Here is a 21,377-nt window from a genome sequence, read left to right as displayed (position 1 = left end):
GAGTTTGGACACACTATTTTTAGCAGTGGCTATTTTTAGTAAGTCAATTTCTAGTAAATCTTTTTTTGGACACTTACTACTTGGTCTCTGTTTGTCCTAATTTTGAGTTTGGAGAAACTACTATTTTTAGTAGTCATTTTTTGGGCTACAAATGAATATCGACAATGAAGGAACAAGGAATATCCAGATCTAAGTCGGTTGAAGTGAAGGACTAAAGTGAGGAAATTTGGCTAAAGCATGTCAACAATCCAAAAATCCTTCATTGCCTCCTAGATGCGCCAAGGAAAGGGAATTCATTATGATCAAGAATTTCTCCCTCACCTCAAAGTCCTCCAAGCTCAAATTGCACCTAGGAGCGCAAATTCCTCACTGCCAAGGATTTTCTCCCAGTTTCAAAAATCATCCTCTACCTCTCATTTGCACCTAGGAGCACAATTTTATAGGTGTTAGGGATAAACCCCTAAGGGAAAAATTCTCCTTCACTGCTCAATTGCACCTAGGAATGCAATTTCCTCTCTCAAGTGGATTCATGCCTAAAGACATAATCTTTGTGGCTATCTCAAATGCGCCTATGGAAGAGAGGTGATTGGAGACATAAAATTGAAGTTCCTAAGGAGATATTTTGATAAAACATGGCATTCTTGACAAGTCAAAAAATGATAAAACATCAAGGATTCATCTATCAAATCCAAAGACAACATTAGGACATTAGGAAGCATTAAGATCTAGGGTGAAAGACGTCCAAGTTCTTGAGAATTCAGTTCAAGGCATTCAGGGTTCAAGGCCTCAAAGATTAAAGTTCAAGTACAAATGTAGAACGAAGAATGCAACATCTTGAATTTCCTTTGAAGATCCAAGATCAAAAGTTAGAAAGTTCAAGTGTGAAAGATTTCAAGAATGACAGAATCGTAAACAATGGAGTCCAATCCATTTCAAGAAGGTGAATTCCCAAGCAAGTACATGGAAGGAAGAAGATGATCGAGGAGAGATAGTTTCAGAAAAGTTATCAAAGTCAGAACCTTGATCACAAAATTATGCAATTTGAGAATATTGCTCGTGATGAGTTACCGAGTCTACATGGCACCTAGCATGCTGACGTGGCGCCTACTCACCTTCACCGGCCAATCACGTGTATTCAAGTCGGCATGACTAGATTCAATGAACCCGACTTATCCAAGAGAGCTTCTAGAAGGTGCTGATAATATTTTATTATTGGTTTATATTCAAAAGGACAAGTGTCCCCAAATGTAATTTTCTCATTGGTCGACTTGACCCCACTTTTCTGTGCCATAGAAGCTATTGTTAGTAAAACCCTAATTGGGGTTCCATTTTGTAATCTCGACCCTTGATTTCAAATTAATCTTGGCCATTCATTTGTGGGAGGAGCTCTATAAAAGGCCCTGCCTTCTCATTTGTAATTCATAGTTAGCTCATTAGAAGTGAAGAGCTCTTGCTCCTTAGAATAGAAGTAGAGTAGGAGAAGGAGAAGACATTATTGTAAGACTTGGAGAAATAAAATTTGATTTCATTGAAGATATGGTGGATTCATGTTTGTTTCAACTTGTTACATGGCGTTCTTTCAATTTCTCAATTGTTAGATGAAGTACTTTGGTTTTAATGGAGAATGTGATGGTTTTTGATGAATTTCCATGGCTCATACTTTTTGCATCTTATTGATTATAAGTTGCAGTGTACAGTTAGCCCGAGCCTTTTATATGGATGCTTAACTTCAATCATTGAATGTGCATAGTTCGTTATGATGGTGCTCGTTATGATATGAAAATTCTTTGCATAACCCTTGGAAGATTGCACCAGTTCTTCTGGAGTTGTAGTTAATCTTGGCGAAGCAGAACTTGGTTTATTTTGAATTCGTCCATTGGAGCACTATCCATTGATATCATTGTCCTTAGGAGTAGAAGAGATTCTCTAACCCTTTCCCCTTTTTACTTTCAGTATATTTCTGGTTTGTTCGAAGAGAGAGGCATCACGAAATTGCAGTATTTGATGATCAAGTTCCAGCCATAGCAAAGAAGTGAAAGAGTGATCCAAATGTAAGTCCCTTTGTGTTACCAACATATTACATCAAGCCAAACGAGCTCATATCCAACTTAAAGTCACAAGTTCACAATAGGAACCTTGGAGGCACCTCTATGATCTTCGCAATCTTAGCATACGAGGGGTCTTTGCTCAAGAGAGGATAGTGTCCTTTGGCACTTTATTTATTTTTGGTGTGGTCATAAAACACTCATCAACAAGTCAGCAGAAACTATCAAATTTTTTTGAGAACATGATAAAATCTTGCACGTTGTCACTCTCGCTGCATCCTCCGCTCTCTAGTCAGCTTGATGTGTTGGTGATCTATGAATTAAGAAAATATTGATCACCAACTTCCTAAGGTTAAGATAAGAGAGTGAACATTAGAGTAAACAAAAAAGCACAGCTGTTTTATTAGAGTTTATTTTGCCTCAAGTACCTTGTAAATATTCCTTCTTTCTTCCACAATTAAACCATTTGTACATCCCATCATGTTGTTTGTCTATTCAAAGCATTGATACAAATTGAAATTGTTATCTTGGGATGGCGAGTGGTTGCACTTTCGCAGGGATGACTTGGGGTTGCCCCCTGGTAGGCAGAGCTGGGGGGCAGTGTGTGAGGACATTTCCTTCCCATCCCCACCCCCAAAATAGCTCATTTTTTTGGGAGGCACATGTTATTTTGGAAAAGTGATAAATAAGACCTCAAATCATAGTTCAACTATCCTAAACAAGTTTAGGATTCGTTAGAATCAAAATATTAACCATTTACTCAAATATATCAATATCAGCTGCCGGGAAGATATAACTTCTTGCTTGTTGCATAGGGAAGCAACTGTAGATGGACAAGGCACTGCCCTTTAATTTGGGGTATTCAATGGGTGATTCATGTCGAGTTATTCAAAGGAAGTTCAGATGATAATTGCCTCCATACGGATGCATTGATTATATACGAGGTTCTTCATCCTTGGATATTCCTTCTTCTCTTTGGCTTCATTTGTTGTGGAAATATTTGACATCCCCAAGGATCTTCCCCTAGAGCTCCATCTTTCCAAGGCAGTTTTTAGATGACATTCTTTGACAGGTGCTGAGTAATACTTAAGATTGCTCTCTTTAGAAGGTGGGAATATTAAGTTTATCTCTTTTGCTCATTACAGTCTGGGGCATTCACACCTCATTTGTATGTTCCCTTGTCTCAATGCATTTCTTTCTTTCTTCCCTTTGTTTTTTTCGTTAAACAAATTACCCCTTACGTGGTGCTCTTATTGACTGATATTTGTGAACAACGTACACCATTCCTATTACACTTGCAAACATTTACTTTCAATTCATATTACCACAATTAATTTCTATGTTAAGCCAGTTTTAACTTTATAATCAATGTTTTAGCCAGGAGCATTAAAGGTGATAGATGCTGTCGAGAAGGAAGTTGACATGGGAGATATTGACATGGTTCTTCATATAGGAGATATCAGCTATGCAACAGGATTTATGGCTGAATGGGATTTCTTTCTTGAGATGATTGGTGCAGTTGCCTCACGAGTGCCATATATGACTGCAATTGGTAACCATGAAAGGTAAGTCTGCATTTTAGTTATATTTGTAAAATAGGTTGGGTAATGACACTTACAGATTCTTTTTGCTTTACTTTTATTGTATACATTCACAAACAAATCTTGTTTGTTTTGAGAAACATTGATTGATAAAAAATTTAAAACTCATCAAAGTTAGAATATATTGTTGAGAATATTCTTTGCTGAATGAAGTGGAAGGAAATCAATGATATCTTTTCCTGATTATCTGTCAAAGAGTACAATTTAAAAGAAGTAAATATCTTACTAACCATGAATCCAGCCGTTATTAGGCTTCTTTTTCAATTTAGCACTACCTGCTTTTAATAAAAAAAGTTCTGCATCCTGATTTGTTAACTATGACCATTAATTTGCTTGGATTTCAAATTTGTTAACACTAATTCCAAAATATCTTTTTGTTTTAGGGTAAGGTATTAACAAGGCTGTAAAACTTTCTATTATTAAGCCTTCTCTTTCCACTAAATATCATTTCATCCAACATAAACAAGAGAATGCAGTTTCTGGATTTAATTGTGTACAAGATTTTTGCATCAACGTTTCTGATCACACTCCATGATCCATCATCAGGATGAAGAGAGTCAAATGGATCATCCTGACGATGGATCATGGAGTGTGATCCGAAACGTTGATTCAAAAATCTTGTACACAATTAAATCCAGAAATTGCATTCTCTTGTTTATATGATGGATTGTGGAAATCTCTTAGAACTGATCTTTTCATCCTTCAAGTAATGGACAATATCAACAACTAACCTAGTGTGATGTGGCTAATTATTTTAAAATTTTAATCAAATAGATAGTGTTTTTTTTCATAAAATCATCCAATATGTGTCATCTAAAGAAGCATTCAATTACAAGCTATTTTGCCTTGTTAGTTTGTTTTAGTTGAGCATTATCCATTGGTTTGAAGGGAGGACAGATATGATTGGGACAATTTATAGTTTGAACTTTGTATAACCATGACAGATTAGTTTGATCTTTTAATTATTCAAATTTCTAATATGGATTTAATTTATTTTTCATAGCATGTGGTATGAAGTACACATCAGGGCACAATCAAATTAGTCATCAATTTCATTAATCATAGCAGTAATATGACAAGCTAGTATGAATAACAGCTTAGTGTATACAAATCTTATTATTCATTAATGTGGAAAAGAAATCAATTTGTTGAATATGACTGTGATCTTGTGTACTTTGACTTGGTCAATTCGTCTAACTGTTGAATCAAAATCTATCTTTCCTTTTATATCCAATTCCAGAAGTTTATATGCTCGAGATCAGTAATAATTATAATCCGAGGTTGCGTTGATTTATGCTAACATTATGACCTTACAAGTTAGCAGACATTTCAAACATTATAGGAAAAAATGTGATTTGGTTTTGAATCCAACTTTTTCCAATTATTTTATGTGGATTGGTGTTCTGACCATTTCACACATCGCCCCATCGCAAATGGGGACCCCCTCTTTTTGCTTGTTTTTCGCTCGTTTTCGCTTTTGTTTTTAGGGTTTTGTTAGTCAGTTAGTTGTCTGGATTTAGGGCTAAGCCTTAGGGTTTTAAATTTTGCCTTTTCAAGCCAAAATCCAGTCGTTTTTGAGAGAGCTTTTGAGCTTCTTTTCTAGAATGCAAATTTTGAATGCAATGATTTCGCCAAAATGGTCTAATTTTTTCAATTGGAATGTTCATGTAGGGCTTAAATTTGTCTAAGTGTTGACCGTCAATGTGAATTTTTGTCTGATTGAATATTTTGACCAAATTTTGACTTTTTTGAATATTGATCCTGGGCATTGGAATTGATTTGTTTTCGCCTCGTGAAGTGTTAAAATGTGAAAAATCTTGTTATTTTGGCCTGTAGGAGCAAAATCGCTCCTGTCCCTCAGTGAAGGACGGGAGCTCATTTTCAAATATCTCATTGTCCTTGCAGAGTCCAGACAAATTTTACGTTTGAAGTGATAGAGAACGACAAGATCTTTCCATTGAATATAAATTGAAGATTTTCGTGAGCACAGACATGCCTCCAGGAGGAAAATCGCTCTTGTCCCTCAGTGAAGGACCGGAGCTACAATTCAAATTTCACCTTGTCCTTGCAAGATTTTGATGACTTAGCAATTTGAGGACGTCCGAAGGAAGATACTTTGCCAAATGAATATAATTTGAGATGCAAAAAACGAAGGAAAATGACCTATATTGACTAAATCGCTCCTGTCCCTCTCCAAGGGACCAGGGCGAGGTACCTTGTAGCTCTCGTCCCTCTCCCAGGGACCAGAGCGATTTCCTTCATTTTGCAAAATCCAGACAAGGGTCAAGGCAAGTTTACGTTCAAAAACAAGGGAAAACATGAGATGAATGCGTTGAATATAAATTGAAGATTTTTGGGACGTCCATACCAGTGTTAAATGCCTAGTTCGCTCCTGTCCCTCAGGAAGGGACCAGAGCGATTTTTGATATAATTGCCTTTTTTGCAAAATTATAAACAATGTCAAGGCATGGGCGGATAGAGTGAAGAAGGACGACTCCGTTGAATATAAACTTGGAACCTGGCAAAGTGAGATGAAGGCCACAAAGGGAGGATCGCTCCTGTCCCTCTCCAAGGGACCAGGGCGATACAATGGTGATGATACGTCCCTCCAAAGTTCAAGGTCGTCCCTCCAAGGTTCAAGGCCGATCCAAGTCAAGACGAAGGGTGGCGAAGACATTTCAAGGCATTTCCATCAAGCGCAAGGTTGTAAAGGTCATCACATGGAAGGATTTGCGCTCTAAAGACCCAGATCGCTCCTGTCCCTTGGGAAGGGACCAGAGCGATATCTACATAATGGCGTAGATTTCAAAAGGCAAACAAGTTTCGAGCAACCAAGAAGGTCGAAAGGACGTCATTCCACGCAATGAAGTTGATTGCAAGTTGGTACAAACAAGAACAAGCACATAATAATGAACTTCGCTCCTGTCCCTCAGGAAGGGACCAGAGCGATATTAGATGTATTGATCATTTCATGCAAAATTCACGTAAGGACAATATATTGCAATGTTCTGGAGGGTCCATGGTATGACAACAAGATGATAAACAAGAGTTTTGAACGTCCAAACATCGCCAAATGGTGTAAAGGCCCCACATCGCTCCTGTCCTTTGGACAAGGACCAGGGCGATCCTATCAAAAGCGCTCATATTCCTCCAAAATCGAAACAAGGCAAGGTTAAGCGAGACAAGGGACGGCGTTTGGAAAACATAACAATGAAGGATCGAAGGTCAAAATGCATATTGAACGTGAAAAAATCAAGATCGCTCCTGTCCTTTGGACAAGGACCAAGGCGATACTATCAAAACACTCACGTTCCTTCAAAGATTAAGGCGAAGCGAGGTTAGGAAGTGCGAAGGACGACGTTTGAAGGACATTGCAAAGGAGATCGAAGTTTAAAAGTCGCCAAGATCAAGGAGAATTAATGGATCGCTCCTGTCCCTCTCCAAGGGACAAGGGCGATGGTCCCTTTAATACATCCAAACACATAATAAAAGCAAATGGGAATAAGCGCAAAAGAACACAAGCATTGATATTTCGAAGGTACAAGATGAACATGAAGACATGGAGATCGCTCCTGTCCCTCTCCAAGGGACAAGGGCGATGTTAGATAAAACACATGACATTCTTTGAAAGTCACGTTAAGACAAGGACGCACAAGGTTCTAAATGACGTTTGGAAGATGATACAAGGAAAGGATCGTACCAAAATGAAGAATTTCAAGCAAAAAACTTAGGATCGCTCCTGTCCCTCTCCAAGGGACCAGGGCGATAATGATCATGTGATGCATTTGCTCGCACAAGAAAGGCATTCAAGTTCGAAGGACCACCAGGCGATCGATTTGGAACGTGGAAATGAAGGAGTTGAACATTGAAAATGCAAGAATCTAGACCAAAATCATGGATCGCTCCTGTCCCTCTCCAAGGGACCAGAGCGATGAGGTACGCCCCTTTGTTTTCCAGTTTTGGCGCCAAATTAAAACAATTCGAATTTGCTTTAAATGCTAAATCAATTTAAAAATTAAAAATCCACTTTTATTTGGCATTTAATGTGGCGTTAAACACTTATTAATTATTTTTGCCTTATTTAAAAATCGAAATTTGCAAATTAAAAAAACGCAAGGCATTAATAATTAATTAATTAATTAATAAAAAAATCGATTTGAGCGCTCATTTAAGGAGGTCGGCCCTGTTATGTCATTGCAAATCATTTAAAAAATGGTTTTATTTTTATTAAGTCGGCCTAAGGGGTGAGGGATGCAAGCGCTATATAAGGGGGGTAAAAGTTATCATTTCTACATCATTATTTTACCTTCTCTACATGCGAATTAAGGGAGGCGAATATAGTGCGAAGTGTGTTCAAGGGTGGTGCGAGTTTCATTCATCCAAGGTGGCGAAGACACTCCAAAGGTGGTGCGAATTGCATTGAAGACCAAAGGTGGCGCTAGTATCATCTTGTGGGGAGTGCGAAGTGTGTTTGAAGAGGTGCGAATTCCATCCAAGGTGGCGTAAGCAATCAAAAGGTGATGCGAATTTGAAGATCCATCTAAGACCACGCCAAAGGGGAATTTGCTAAAGGCTTGAGGATACATTAAGTGCGAATTTGAAGATCCATTTGAGACCACGTCCAAGGCGATAAGTGAAGATCACATTTTATCCAGAGGTGGCGAAGTCAAATTTGAGGAGATCATATTGAAGATTATCTTTATACCTCAATTTTGCCTAGGCAAATTTTGTTTTTGCATTCTAGAGTTAGCTCTCTATCGAGGTATGGCGATTTAATTGTTATTGCTTTATTCATTCATCGTCAAATTTTGAAATTTTTGAATTTTAAATCTCTTGGCTCAATCGTTGTATTTTAGGAAATGATAACTCCAGAGACTTATCATGAGGTTTCCTAAAATCTATCTCTCTAATTTACGTTATTTATTGCAAAATCTATTTCTTATAATGAAATGTTGTGTAGGTATGGCGACCCCAAAGGCGGGAGCATCCACCAGTCGCTCGGCTCTCATGAAAGAAGATCAGAAGACCGAAGAAGTGGAGACCAAGATCGTGTCCAAGTGGAGCAACGTTGGAGATACAAACTTGGGGAACTTTAGCACGAGGAAGTTCCGAGAGGTCCCTTACATCGGCAAGCCATCACCTGTCGCCCGGAGAATAATAGAGAGTGGCATCATCAAGGCGGCCGGTTTTCCTCCAGCTATTCAGTGCCACGAGTTGATGATCGAGTGTGCCCGTCATTACAATCCACAGTCCAGGACAATTGTGTCCAATGAGGGAAACACTTTGGCATACCTTTCTGAGGAAGCCATAAGTGAAGCCTTCCATCTTCCAGAGCACAGGGACATGATACACAAGAGCATTGAAGGAGCCAGATCAGTGTACGATGATGATCCAGATGCTTGCCTAAGCATAATCAACAAGAACTGGCTACTTAAGAGTCGTCCCCGTCTGAGCAAAGTACCGAACACACCACACAGGATTGATTTCCAGGAGGAGTACAGAGATTTGATTACCATGCTCAACAGAGTTACAGGAGCACCTCATGCCTTCTATTTTGAGAAATGGATGTTTTACTTCATCCAGGTGATTGTTCAAGGAAAGGGTACAATACATTGGGCTAGAATAATTAGCCATTGCTTGGACGTACAGTTGAGAAGACTCAGGGCTACTAAGTCCTTCCACATGAGTTCATACGTCATCTATGCCTTAATCAGGAGCGTTGAGTACGCAGGACTACCTCACAGAGGAGTGATTGGAAGAGGACCCGGCGAGGTCAGAGTTTGTGAATCCTATACCTACTTGCATCATCCACCAGGGAAGAACTATAAGTTAATCAATGATACTTTCACGATGAACATCACAAGGACGTTGCAAGGCGGGATTCATAACAGATTATCTCAGGATGCCCAGGAGTTAATCAAGAGGTACGGTGCTTGGTTCATTCAGTTTCCCAAGTTCACTTACATTAGAGTGTATGGATGTCCTTTACCTCCATACATGTTGCCGAGGTACCCGACAGACAGAATTGTGTTACTTGAAGTAACAAGGTAGTTGGCAGCATATGTGAAGGCATTCAGACACAGACATCAGAATGGAGTTCAGGTACCTATTATTTTGGGTAATTCAGTTGAGGTATGTCCCAATGTCTCAGCCATGGATGACGCAGAGAGGGAGTTAGCCTTGTATCCTTTTTCATCTTTTGCTTGGAGGAATAGTTTTGATCCTCATGGACATTTAGAGGAGACGGTCGGTAGAAGATTTAGACATGAGTACCAAATTGAAGATTTTATGATGAATCTCCTAGATGATCTCGAAGTGAAACGAAAGATACATTCTAGATTGCCTTTGGATTTCATCAGGAAATGTAAGATTTACAGAGTAGCCGACCAAGCTCAGGACAACGGCAGGCACATCCAATCTTCATATGATAGAGAAAGCAAAACAATAAGTTTGAATTGGAATGAGCCCGAGGCCGTGGATTTAGATGATTTGATGGCACCAGTCTTGTCTTGTACTCGCAGATGGGTAGACGTTCAGCATCAGAAGTTGAGAGAACAGGGCATAGCTATGTCTTTTACTTTGGAAGAGAAACCAGCCGAAGGTGGAGCCAGTGTTAGTGAAGGCAATCCTAATCCTAGGAATTCAGGTGAAGGTAACCTTCGATGTGCCAGTGAGGGCAATCTCCATTCGAGAGGATCAAAGAGAAAAGAAAGATCAGAAAAGAAAGAGCCTTCCAAGAAAAAGCTAGGTGCCAACAAAGATCAAACACCAGGTACTTCTTCCAGACCAGAAGATAGAACAGTTCGAGTGGAAGAGTCCATGGAATCGATGGTACAGAATGATAGACAGGAGGAAGAACAGGCACAGCATGTTTCATCCGATGGATCTCTCCAAGACTATGATTTAGATAATGATAACGAAGTAACATCTCCTCCCAGACAAGAAGAAGTAGTACACAAAGAAATTCAAGTTCAAGAGACAAGATCAAATATCCCAGATTGGTTGAAGGAAAGATTGACTAAGGTGATCATAATTGAGGACGAGGACAGTGCAATTGATTTAGAGAGCCTTGTTGGACGCTCACATATGACAACAGAGAAGAAGAAGGCTACAAAGATGTCCAAGATGATTCGAGATGAGACTGGATCTAGAAAACTGCAGATAGCTACACCGGCAGCAGACAAATATGAGGGTGAGATCCTAGCAGAAGACTATCATATACAGACTATTGAGTTAGGACCATCCACAGCAGAGCAGACTTTAGATGATGCCACCGACACATTTGAGGCATTGAAGGACAAGCTTAGAGAAGAAGTAGAAAAGAATAGAAAGCTTGAGAGAGAGGTCGGTGCATGGAGGACATATTTCAGTCACATCAATGAACCTTTGGGACGTCAGGATCCGGTTAGATCACCATTGCAGGCATTGCCCCTTCAATCAATCAATGAAGCAGAAAGATTCAGGAACCTGGTCCAGCGTACATGTGGTTGGATGGATAGATCTCACACGGTGGCCATTGAGTTTGTTACAAGGATGTCGAAGATCACCCATCAGGCTATCCAAGTTCTTGAGATAATCCACAGATTGATGGCAACAGTAGCTGCATTTGCCCATACCAAGGACGTTGTCATTCCTGTCTTGAAAGTTATAAGACACACATCCAGAAGAATTTTAGCACAAGAGAGGATCTTAGAAGGTGATTCTCACAGTTTGTTTCAGTGGTCAACCTTACTCCATATAAAGAGTGTTCTCTTTGAGGACATCAGTGTTAGATGTGGTCAAGTTGAGGAGGTGATCAATCCGATCCAGGACAGAGTATTTGAGGTACTTCGTACCATTCTTGGCAGAAGGATCGAGGTCGAGACAGATGTGGATTTACAAGAGTTTGAGGATAGAATCACGATCATCTTTCGCAAGGACGCAGATGTTACAGATGAGCAGTATGATCAGATGTATGCCACCATGCTCCTGATTGATAGAACAAAGGAACTTGAACCTACTTGGGACGCAGCTCTTCTAGATGCATTTGATCAGGTTATCCACTTAGAAGAGAGTATCAAGAATCTTCCCGAGATTCCAAGCGCAGAAATCGAAGGAATCGTGACAAAGTTCATTGCATATGCTAAGAAAGAGAATTGGAAAGGGAATAAGATTCTAGATGAAAGGTTGTTACAGATGACATGACATCTTATTTCTCATTGGTTGATACCTCCTAGATTTTTGTGCCAAATTTAATATTTGGCTATGTATTTAATGTTGTTCAGTAAAAAGGAGGTCATTTGTAACAAACCCTAATTAGGGTTTAGGTGTCATGATCTTGTCCATTGATTTGCTTTCAATCTGGACCTTTCATTGTAACTGGGGATGCTATTTATACCCCCATTTTTCATTTCATTTAAGAATAGAAAAATAGTTAATAGTCGAATAGTCAGATAAGAGTGAAATAGAGAGATTAGAGTTGTAAGCAATTTTATTTTGTAGCAAGATTGAGTCTTGAAGAGAGAAATTCAAGCAATTGTTGTATATGATGACTTGGAAATCAATAAAATATTGAAGTTACGGTGTTTTGTTGCAAATTTCTTAAGTTATCTTCATGGTTGTTGGATGTACTTGAATCACGCTCAATCAAAGTAGTTTGTTAATTTGAAAGACTAAGTGTGAGATTTGATATTTGGTAGGATTCGCTATCCAAACCACTAGCTTCTTGCTGATTGTAGGAACGCCTTGCGTGGTCGACTGGAAAACACTTTGAGTCCTTAACCTTCAAGCATTTTCGCATCTAGGATATGTACCTTCGTAGTAGTGTCCTTGGTCTTTGATGCATTGAACACCATTATTACCTTAGAAGATCGCACTAATTTCAGTTGAGTTGTTATCTTATGGCAAAATTGAAATTGGTTGAGTCTTGCCAAATCTCATTCATGCTAAGTCGTTCATAGGGTTAGGCTAGATTAGACCTCTTAAACCCTGTCCTTTTTCCATTTTTTTTTTTTTTTGAAAGTTCCTTTTAGATTAGTAAAATCTTCGAACCATTGAATTCGTAAGACGCCTTGAAGGAAACAGCAAATCACATCATACCACTAAAAAGCTTGTCCACACGTGGAGACCCCACTAAAAGAACCTTGGAGTCTATCTAACTGATCCTTTTTGCAGATCTTCAGCAGTTAGAGACTATTTTCTCAAGAGAGGATAAGATGCCTGTCGGTATTTTATTCTGTGTATGATTGTGTATCAAATACACGTCAACAATTGGGTAGTTAGTTTTAATGTAACCAGGAGTTTTAATGGAAAGGTAGTTCCTGATAGTTTTATTTTTGTTAATTAAAGGTAAACATTTTTGACCTAGAGCTATGAACCAGTGAGGTCACAAATGAGGGACCTCATCCCCAATATAAACATTCAACAATAACACCCCAGCAGGGTTTATGCCATGACAAGAACAACACCACCACAACTTAATCATCACACCATGCCAATATCGGCAAAGTGTAGTTCCTGTTAGGTTGGTAATTATGGTTGACAACCATTTGTTTTTATGGAGATGTGTAGAAGTAAAAAGATTTTTTAGCATATTTTTTCCCACAGCTACAGATTTGGATCTATCTGTTTTTTCAGACATTGGGATCTTAAGAAGGCATTTAATCTTTGTGTCAAACCTTTTTTCGTTGCTTTCTTAAAATGCAGATGCTTTGGGAACTCCTTTTCTTGCTATTGATGCTGAATGTTCTTGCTTAATACCTTTGACTTATTTGATCTCATGGGACTAAGAGGAATGAAGAAATAGTAAAGTGCTTGGGTCATTTTTTGCTGAAAACATCCATATATGTAATATGAATCTTGTGTTTTCCCTTTCTGATTCACCTTGTTCTTGGTTCTTCCGCTTCTCTTTTCCCATTGCCTAAGTTATCTTTGATGTGAGAATTTTTTTAACACATTTTACATATTAAGTCATTAACATGTTTCTCTTATTTAGAAAAAGAAGCGGTAGGGTCTATGCAACATGTCGTCATTTTAGAAAACATGTTTGTAATGCCTCCTGATTAAGAAAGCTATATAAAGTGAAATAAGCTATAATAATGCAATATAAAATCAACAATCTGAGATGCAAAATATTAAACCATCAGGCAGGTCTTTTTGTGTTGGAAATTGCATTATTTTTAATCACAAAAAGAAATTACTAAGATCATTCTACTCTTATCTCTGATTTGATGCTCTAGCCTTGGGATGGCTTCTGATTAAGAAATAATTACCATGGACATAATTGATTTAAGTATCATATTTCCTCTTAGGTCTCAAACAATTTTTTGCAAAAACTAAAATGAATGTTATTAAAGATTCTAATTTAAGATCTAGTAACTATAAGTTGAAAGCTTTATCTGAGATATGAATCATTTATGTATCAGGGATTTTCCGAAATCGGGATCCTACTATGAGGGGCCAGACTCTGGTGGTGAGTGTGGAGTGCCATATGAAACATATTTTCAAATGCCTGTGAATGGGACGGATAAGCCATGGTATTCCATTGAACATGGACCAGTTCACTTTACTGTCATGTCAACAGAACATTCATGGGATATTGGCAGTGAGCAGGTTTATGCTGTTTCAAATTTGACTTTGGCACTTTTGTTACTAGTTAATTGAATTCAAATTTCATTTAATATCTGCTTTTATTTTATCAATGACTTCTACACTCAGATTACTTTTCCGTTGGCAACAATGAAAATCTAGACCAATTGCTTACTTTTGTTGTCCAAAGATATAGAAATACAAGCCAAATTCTACTTATTACTATTAGCTATAACCTACATGTAAAACTCAAGAAAAGACTCAGTATTGTCACTTTGAAGTCAATATTTTGGTAAAAAATGAAATATAGGCACTTTCTGGTACAATAAGATGGCAATCATTACAAAGCTATAGGCAGCCGCTCCAGAGCTTCATCACAGGGGCAAAAATCTGAGTGGTTACATAAATAGAATGGTATGCAGATAAAATGAAAATGAATAATGAAAAACTTGTCTACGGAAAGGAGGTCCCATTTTCTGTAGTTAGCATGATGCCTAGGCTGATATCTTGAAGATGCAAACACACATGCTCGTGTTGTATTATAGCATCTCTTTCCTCACAGGTATCTGCATAGCATTATACAATTTCTTCGCACTATATCCATCAAAGACAAAACTGATAGGCATTATCATTATTTTGAAAATCCATCAGGCTATGTATGCTTACCAAATTAATAAATTACATAATGCTACACCTGATGTTGTAAGATATGAGCCGTGTTGAAGGTGACTTTGATTTTTTAATTTCTTTTTCCCATTGCCAATTTGTCTTAGCATTTGATGCCTTTTAAAGGCCAGGAAGGAATAATAACACACAAACAGAAAATAAATTATAAAGAACATTTAAAAGGGATTATAAAATTACTGTCAAGCGTGAAATGCAGCAAACCAAGTAAGAATATTTGCGAATATTGTGTATTCAACAAGATTCTAGATTATAATTCTTCATGAATGGGATATTTTGGAACTTAACTAGCAAATAAAACCTATTGTCATGTATATAGCATACTACGCCTAGATTGTTGTCTTGTAGCATGCAAAGCTAGATGTTTTATTATTGAAGATATGTTGGAATTTGACTAGCAAATAATACAAATTCTTCATGTATATAGCATCTAAGGCTTAAATTATTGTCTTGTGGCATGCAAAGCTAGGTGTTTTATTATTTAATGCTATCTATGTTTCTTTACTGCACTTATTTTATGTTAACCCATTGATACACAAAAGTAATTTACCATAAATCCTTAGCTTTTGATGCTCTTTATCTATTAATAATTTAAAACTAATGTGAAGTTACATAAAAATAATACTATTTTCTCCCATTTTGAAGATTGTTTAGTTGATATCTACTGAAACTAGTGCTTTTGTACAGTTCAATTGGATTAAAATGGATCTTGCCTCTGTGGATCGAAAACGTACTCCATGGCTCGTTTTTGCTGGGTAAGCATTTTTCTTGAAAAGTTTTTATTATCTTTTTGATATATACATTAGTCATCAATCTACAGATTAATTTAAGGTCAACAAAGACTGAAAATAAACTGAGTTCCACTGTAACAAGAAGTAACAACACTTGAGAGAGCGAGTATCACTATGGAAGTTAGACCGAGACACAGCATGCGAGCACACACAAGAATTAACAACTGAGAGAATATGTATCACTATGGAAGTTAGACACAACATGCGAGCACACACTCACTCAAAGTCTTCATGGAAGTGACTATACACATGGCCAGCCTCTTGGGCTTGCATACACGCATGAATCTACTCAAATTCACACATTTAGGACCATTATTTGACTCTGCCAATCCATTGTCCTGCTAACCACTTATCACAGTCACAAGAAATTCTGAAAATTGCACTCAAGGCCACTCTAAATCCCAATTACATTCCTCAATGTATACAATTGACTAACCTGTTGCCCAACTCAGGTATTCAAATGGCTTGATATAGCCTTGCATTGTACAAGGAATCCAAAAATAATGAAAAAAGAAAGACATTGCAGAAACTTGATTGCCACAAGTCACATTTCTAAGTGCTTGATGAAAACATCGCTTCCCCCGAGCAGAAATTTTTAAAATGTGTTGAAGATTTCAAAATTACCCCTTGCAACACATGGCTATTTTGATAGCTGCTTTTTACCTTTTTTCTAGGAGCTTTAACTTTTGCATATGGACAATGGCATGATGTTTTGTTTGATATTGCATAATTTTTCAAGAGGAATCCAAATATGCAATAATAATCAAGTGTTGATGCCATTAAAGACCTATTTTTTGGCTTACAAGACAAATCCTCGCTTTGCCATGTAGTGTAATTGGATCCTTTTTGGATCACACCTCCCAAATATGGAGGCCTTTGGTCCCCAAAAGCTATAGAGTCCCAAGTAGAGAGGGAGATTGAAGCCCTCAAATCTTGACATTGATTAAAAAAATTGGCTCTTAAGCATGTAGTGTCATGTGCCAGCATTAATCATTCCTCTATGATCGTATTTATGTAATCAGCATCTAGGAAGTCATGCCGAATGAACTAGTCTTTTCCACATTCCTGGACTAAAAGTCCAAATTGTCACTAACAATCTTGGCCCAATTGACCACTATTACTCTTATACAATCCTGGATAAAATAAAACATCCATTCTTTGAACAAGGCACCCTGAGGCATCCCCATCACTCGATTGAGTAGGAATATCAAGTCACTATTTACAATTGTCATGCATGCATCTGCCTTCATTTTATATTTGGCTTCATACTCATCCTTGGTTCTTTCTTTCATATCTACACTCTTGGGAATTCCAAATACTTCTGCAATTGCATCTTCAGTGAGGTAAGCAAGAGTTACCCCTTTGGGTGATCGGATCATCCCGGAGACTTGTGCGAATCGCACACCCATCCCCGTCTTGGACAGGGACCCCCCAGTTTGTGCCTTTCTGTCCTTGCCGAAGAGGAAGGGGATATGAAGGGTCAAGTGCCGCTAAACCAAATTCGGCCTCTAGGGCCATATTGCGAACTTAAAACTCTCCAATTCTCGCAAAGTCGCCTAAATGTGAAGAAAGAGTTAAAGCCTGCAATGACGTTGAAATGCCGATTTTCGCCAAGGGATACAAAGGAGATAAAGAATGCAAAGTGTCAAAAAACTGACAAAATTCCTTCAAATCCTGAAATTCGCGCTAAGGGGGGAAATTACACGAGTTTCTAAAATTGGCAAAATGGGTGAAATCCCCGAAATTCGCCAGTATTGGATAAAATTCAAGAGGTAAAACTTGACAAACTCCTCCCACTCACCATAAATCGCACAATGAGGGACAAGTGATAGTTGAAATGTTTTTTGAAATTTGCAAAACCCCCTCAAAATGCCGAAAATCGCATTATAGAGGGTAAAAGTGCCCAAAATCCCAAAGTTTGCAAAAGTGCCCAAAATCCCGAAGTTTGCAAAACACTCCAAAATCCTGAAGTTTGCAAAAGTGCCCAAAATCCCGAAGTTTGCAAAACACTCCAAAATCCCGAAGTTTGCAAAAGTGCCCAAAATGTCGAAATTCACCATAAAGGAGGAAAAATGTCAAAAGTTTTAAAAACTTTGCAAAAGGTCTGAAAATCCCGAAATTCGCCAGTATTGGGTAAATTGCGAAAGTTTTAGAGTTTGCAAACTAGTGAAAATCGCCGAAGTTTCAACTAAGGTGTAAAGTGCTAAAAGTTAAAGTTTGCAAAACTAGTGAAAATTCCGAAAATCGCATTATACGGGGTAAGTGAAACAAGGTTAAAAGTTTGAAAAGCAACCCAAAATGCCGAAGTTCGCATTATAAGGTAAATTGCGATTTTTAACACAGTTTGCAAATCGTTTCCAAACGCCGAAGTTTGAAAAGACTCCCCAAACTGCAATTTTCGGTAAGTATTAAGAGGTTAAAACTCCGAACTTTGCAAACCTCCTCCAAGTGCCGAAGTTTCAATTATAAGGCAAAGTCGCTATTTTTGAAAGTTTGAAAAACCTCCCAAATCCCCAAAAATTGCGATCCGAAGGGTAAGTTTAAGAAGTTTTAAGTTTGAAAAAGACCCAAAAACGCGATTTCGGCCACGAGGGCGTATTTGTCAAAGTTTTAAGTTTGAAAGGGCCTCTCATTTGCCGAAGTTCGCGAACTACAGGAAGATCGCGGAGTTTTTTTTTTTAGTTTGTATAAAACCTTGAAATCGCTCTCATTCGCCGAAGTTCGCATGAAGCAAATATCGCAAAATACAAAACCTTGCGGAAATGCCATAAACCCCATTTTCAACGACATAGGGAAATCCGCAGAGGTTAAATAGTTTGTTGAGGAGCAAAATGCCCAAGACGCCTAAGGGTTAAACGCAGAAGTGAAAAGTCTGAAGAACCATCCAAACCCCCCATTTTTGCCTATTTTCGGAAGATAAAGGAAAACTTTTATAAGATAGAAGGGCATTAAGTAACCAAGTTCGTAAAGTGGCTTTTAGCCCGAAAATGCAAATGCAGAAGACATTTTCAAAACCAACTTGTAGGCCAAAATTGAACAATAGGGCGAAATCACTTTTCACCAGTTAGCCAAGAGGCTTTAGAGGATTCAGATCACCCAATACCCATCAAAACCAAGGATTAGATTTCATTTTCGAAGAGAAAACGACATTTCAAGATACATCTCACAAAGAGCTTCTCGAGCCAGGCGTTAAAATCTGATATTTGTTAAGTTAAATTATTTAATTTTTCAAATTGATTTATTAAAATGAAATTGTTCGCAGGTTGCAGGACGTCATCGAAGAACCGGGAGGAAGCCTGAAACGACAAAGCGAGGCACTCCACTGAAAGAAGCCGAGTTGAGATACTAAACATTGGGAAGTGTGCCACCTGGGCAACAAGTTAAAATCCACCACTGGGACCAAAGACCGAAGAACACTCCGAATGCAACAATCATGCATTCTCAAGAAAAGTGCACAGCTGGATTTAATTCCAGGAATTTAGTTTTAAACTGAAACTGTTTTTATGTCCAATTGCCTATGGGTCGCGCGCAAGATATTTTTGTGGACAATTGTGTCCAACTGCCAAATTGACCGAATTAAAGCCAAATAGTGGCAAGTAGTTGGGATTGTGGTTGAATGGATGACTGAGAATTTAATGGGCATGGGTTAAAGCTGCCAGCTTCTGGATGGCAGGTTGCGGCCCTTGGATGCAGTCAATCCTAGCCTCTGATTCAATACTGTAAAATCTATAAAAGGCAGAAGCCTTTCTTTTGTAAAGGGTTAGATGGTTAGATAGTTAGACAGTTAGAGAGAATTTTGTAGTTAGAATTTTGTAGTTGGATTTTAGAGTTAGAGTAGGTTAGATTTTAAGCAGTAGCATAGAGATGCTGCAGAAATTGTTGTAATAGGCAGCTGAAATCAATATATAAACATTGATTTGGTGTTTATTGTCTTGTTTTCATCCTGTTTGCATGGTTTCTTTCAACATTTTAGATAGATCTTTCTGTTTTGGGTGTGCAGGTATTTGATAGATTCAGGCTCATACCATTGAGGATATACTGATTGTGTATCCTTTTGTATGGTTAACCAGAGCCTTTAATTGTGCTTAGTTCAATTGCAGGTGTCTATCTAAGCTGCGCCAGAATTGGGTGCTTAGCGGTGCGTCTCCAGTCTGAAAATCTTCCAAGTCCCTTTGAAAATTGCACCGTTCCTGCAAGGTTGTGAGCTATTCTGGCCAAACAGGGATTGGTTATGTTGAATCTGTCTACCCGCATACCCGTGTTGTTAGTTTTAGATCTCCTATCCCTTCCCTTTTGATTTTATTTCGTAGTCTGAGAATCACAACAGACCACCTTGTTGCAAATCGTAAGTCCCCTTGTGCTCCCAGCAAATCATATCGACCACTGAGTAATCCCGCAATCAAGACCTGACAATCGAAACCTTGAGGTCGTCCCCTTTGATCAACAAAACCATCATTAGGGATTTTCTTATCTCAAAAGAGGATAGGATACTCAACGAATACATTCTATTCTGCGTTGGCCGGATGAAGTTGCAAGTTTAGCGATTTTAGACACGTCAACAAGACTGGGTCATAATGCCTTGCACACTCCAGAATAAGTTCACTGCACTGTATAGATTGAGGAAACCCAGTGGCATGGTATATGCCACTCTTCATGATGTTGGCGGAAAGGGGTGAGGGAAGCTGATTCTTCATTCCAAACATTCTCTGCTGCATCTACTCCATGTCTAGGAATTTCATGTTTGTATCTATGATCTTCTTCCATCGGGAGGTCAACTAAGAATCCGGATAGAATTCCTCTTGAACTATCTTCAATTGCTCTTTCCTCACACCGATTCTGGATTTAGACATGGTACCTGCAGGAAACTCGAAGTCAATATCATGGAAAAACATCTAAATAACCTATTTTCAGAATTGTATTTGTTCTGATTTCTTATGATTTAGACAAATTTAGGGATGAAAATCAGAAATTCTAACAATATTCTTCATGAATTCTGAAAATAGACTGGAAATTTGACAAGAATAAGGACTAAAACCCTCACAAAACCCTTAGTTTCAGACTTGTATAAGTTCTGATTTCAAAACGAAGTCTGAAGACAAATTTGATATACTCAGAAAAATGTTAAAATTGATGTTTGGAAGTATACCACAAATCTGGAAATGCTTGGAAAAGGATGTGGAAAGGTCTGATTTTCACTTTTCAATGCCTGAAGACACCTTTCCAAGGTCAACAATGGCTGCCCAAAGTCTGAAGACAACCTGCAACATTCATAAATCAGTCATTTGAAAAGGTTGCAGCCATGTAAAGTGTTCACATTTGATGAGTTTTACCTTGCCAAGGTCAAAATGGTCAAATCTAGGCGCAAGTAGAGGGCTGGAAATAAATATTTAAGTTTGAAGACAACCTGCAACTATGGAGTGAAAAAATGAGTCTGAGAATGCTCACTTCAGCCAACCTTGGTGTCCAAATAACCTCCAACAATGGCTTGAAAACTCTGATCTTTTCACAATGAAAACCTTCCAGCAATAATGGAGCTCAAGACAATCACAAAAATCACCCAAAATGACGGGCAATCTGCCTCAAAACAAAAATCACTGCTCCCCAATCATGGCGCCATCTTCCAAAATCGCCCAATGTGGCCTAATCATCCACCAAACATGCTGAAGCTCCTCTCTAATGGCAACGCCAAG

The 21,377-nt window shown here is 38.3% G+C and overlaps 1 protein-coding gene across 1 annotated transcript in view; it reads left to right on the top strand.

Moving 5' to 3' along the window:
* Window positions 1–21,377, top strand: part of LOC131062533 (probable inactive purple acid phosphatase 27) — a 78,780-nt gene that overhangs the window by 29,756 nt on the left and 27,647 nt on the right. The window contains exons 7-9 of the mRNA XM_057996228.2: window positions 3,423–3,610; window positions 14,050–14,236; window positions 15,584–15,651. Coding sequence (XP_057852211.1) covers window positions 3,423–3,610; window positions 14,050–14,236; window positions 15,584–15,651 — 443 coding nt within the window. The remainder of the gene's footprint in view (window positions 1–3,422; window positions 3,611–14,049; window positions 14,237–15,583; window positions 15,652–21,377) is intronic.

Source organism: Cryptomeria japonica, chromosome 1 (assembly GCF_030272615.1).
Source record: "Cryptomeria japonica chromosome 1, Sugi_1.0, whole genome shotgun sequence".
NCBI classification, from domain to species: domain Eukaryota; kingdom Viridiplantae; phylum Streptophyta; class Pinopsida; order Cupressales; family Cupressaceae; genus Cryptomeria; species Cryptomeria japonica.
This window is presented reverse-complemented; position numbering and strand designations above follow the sequence as displayed.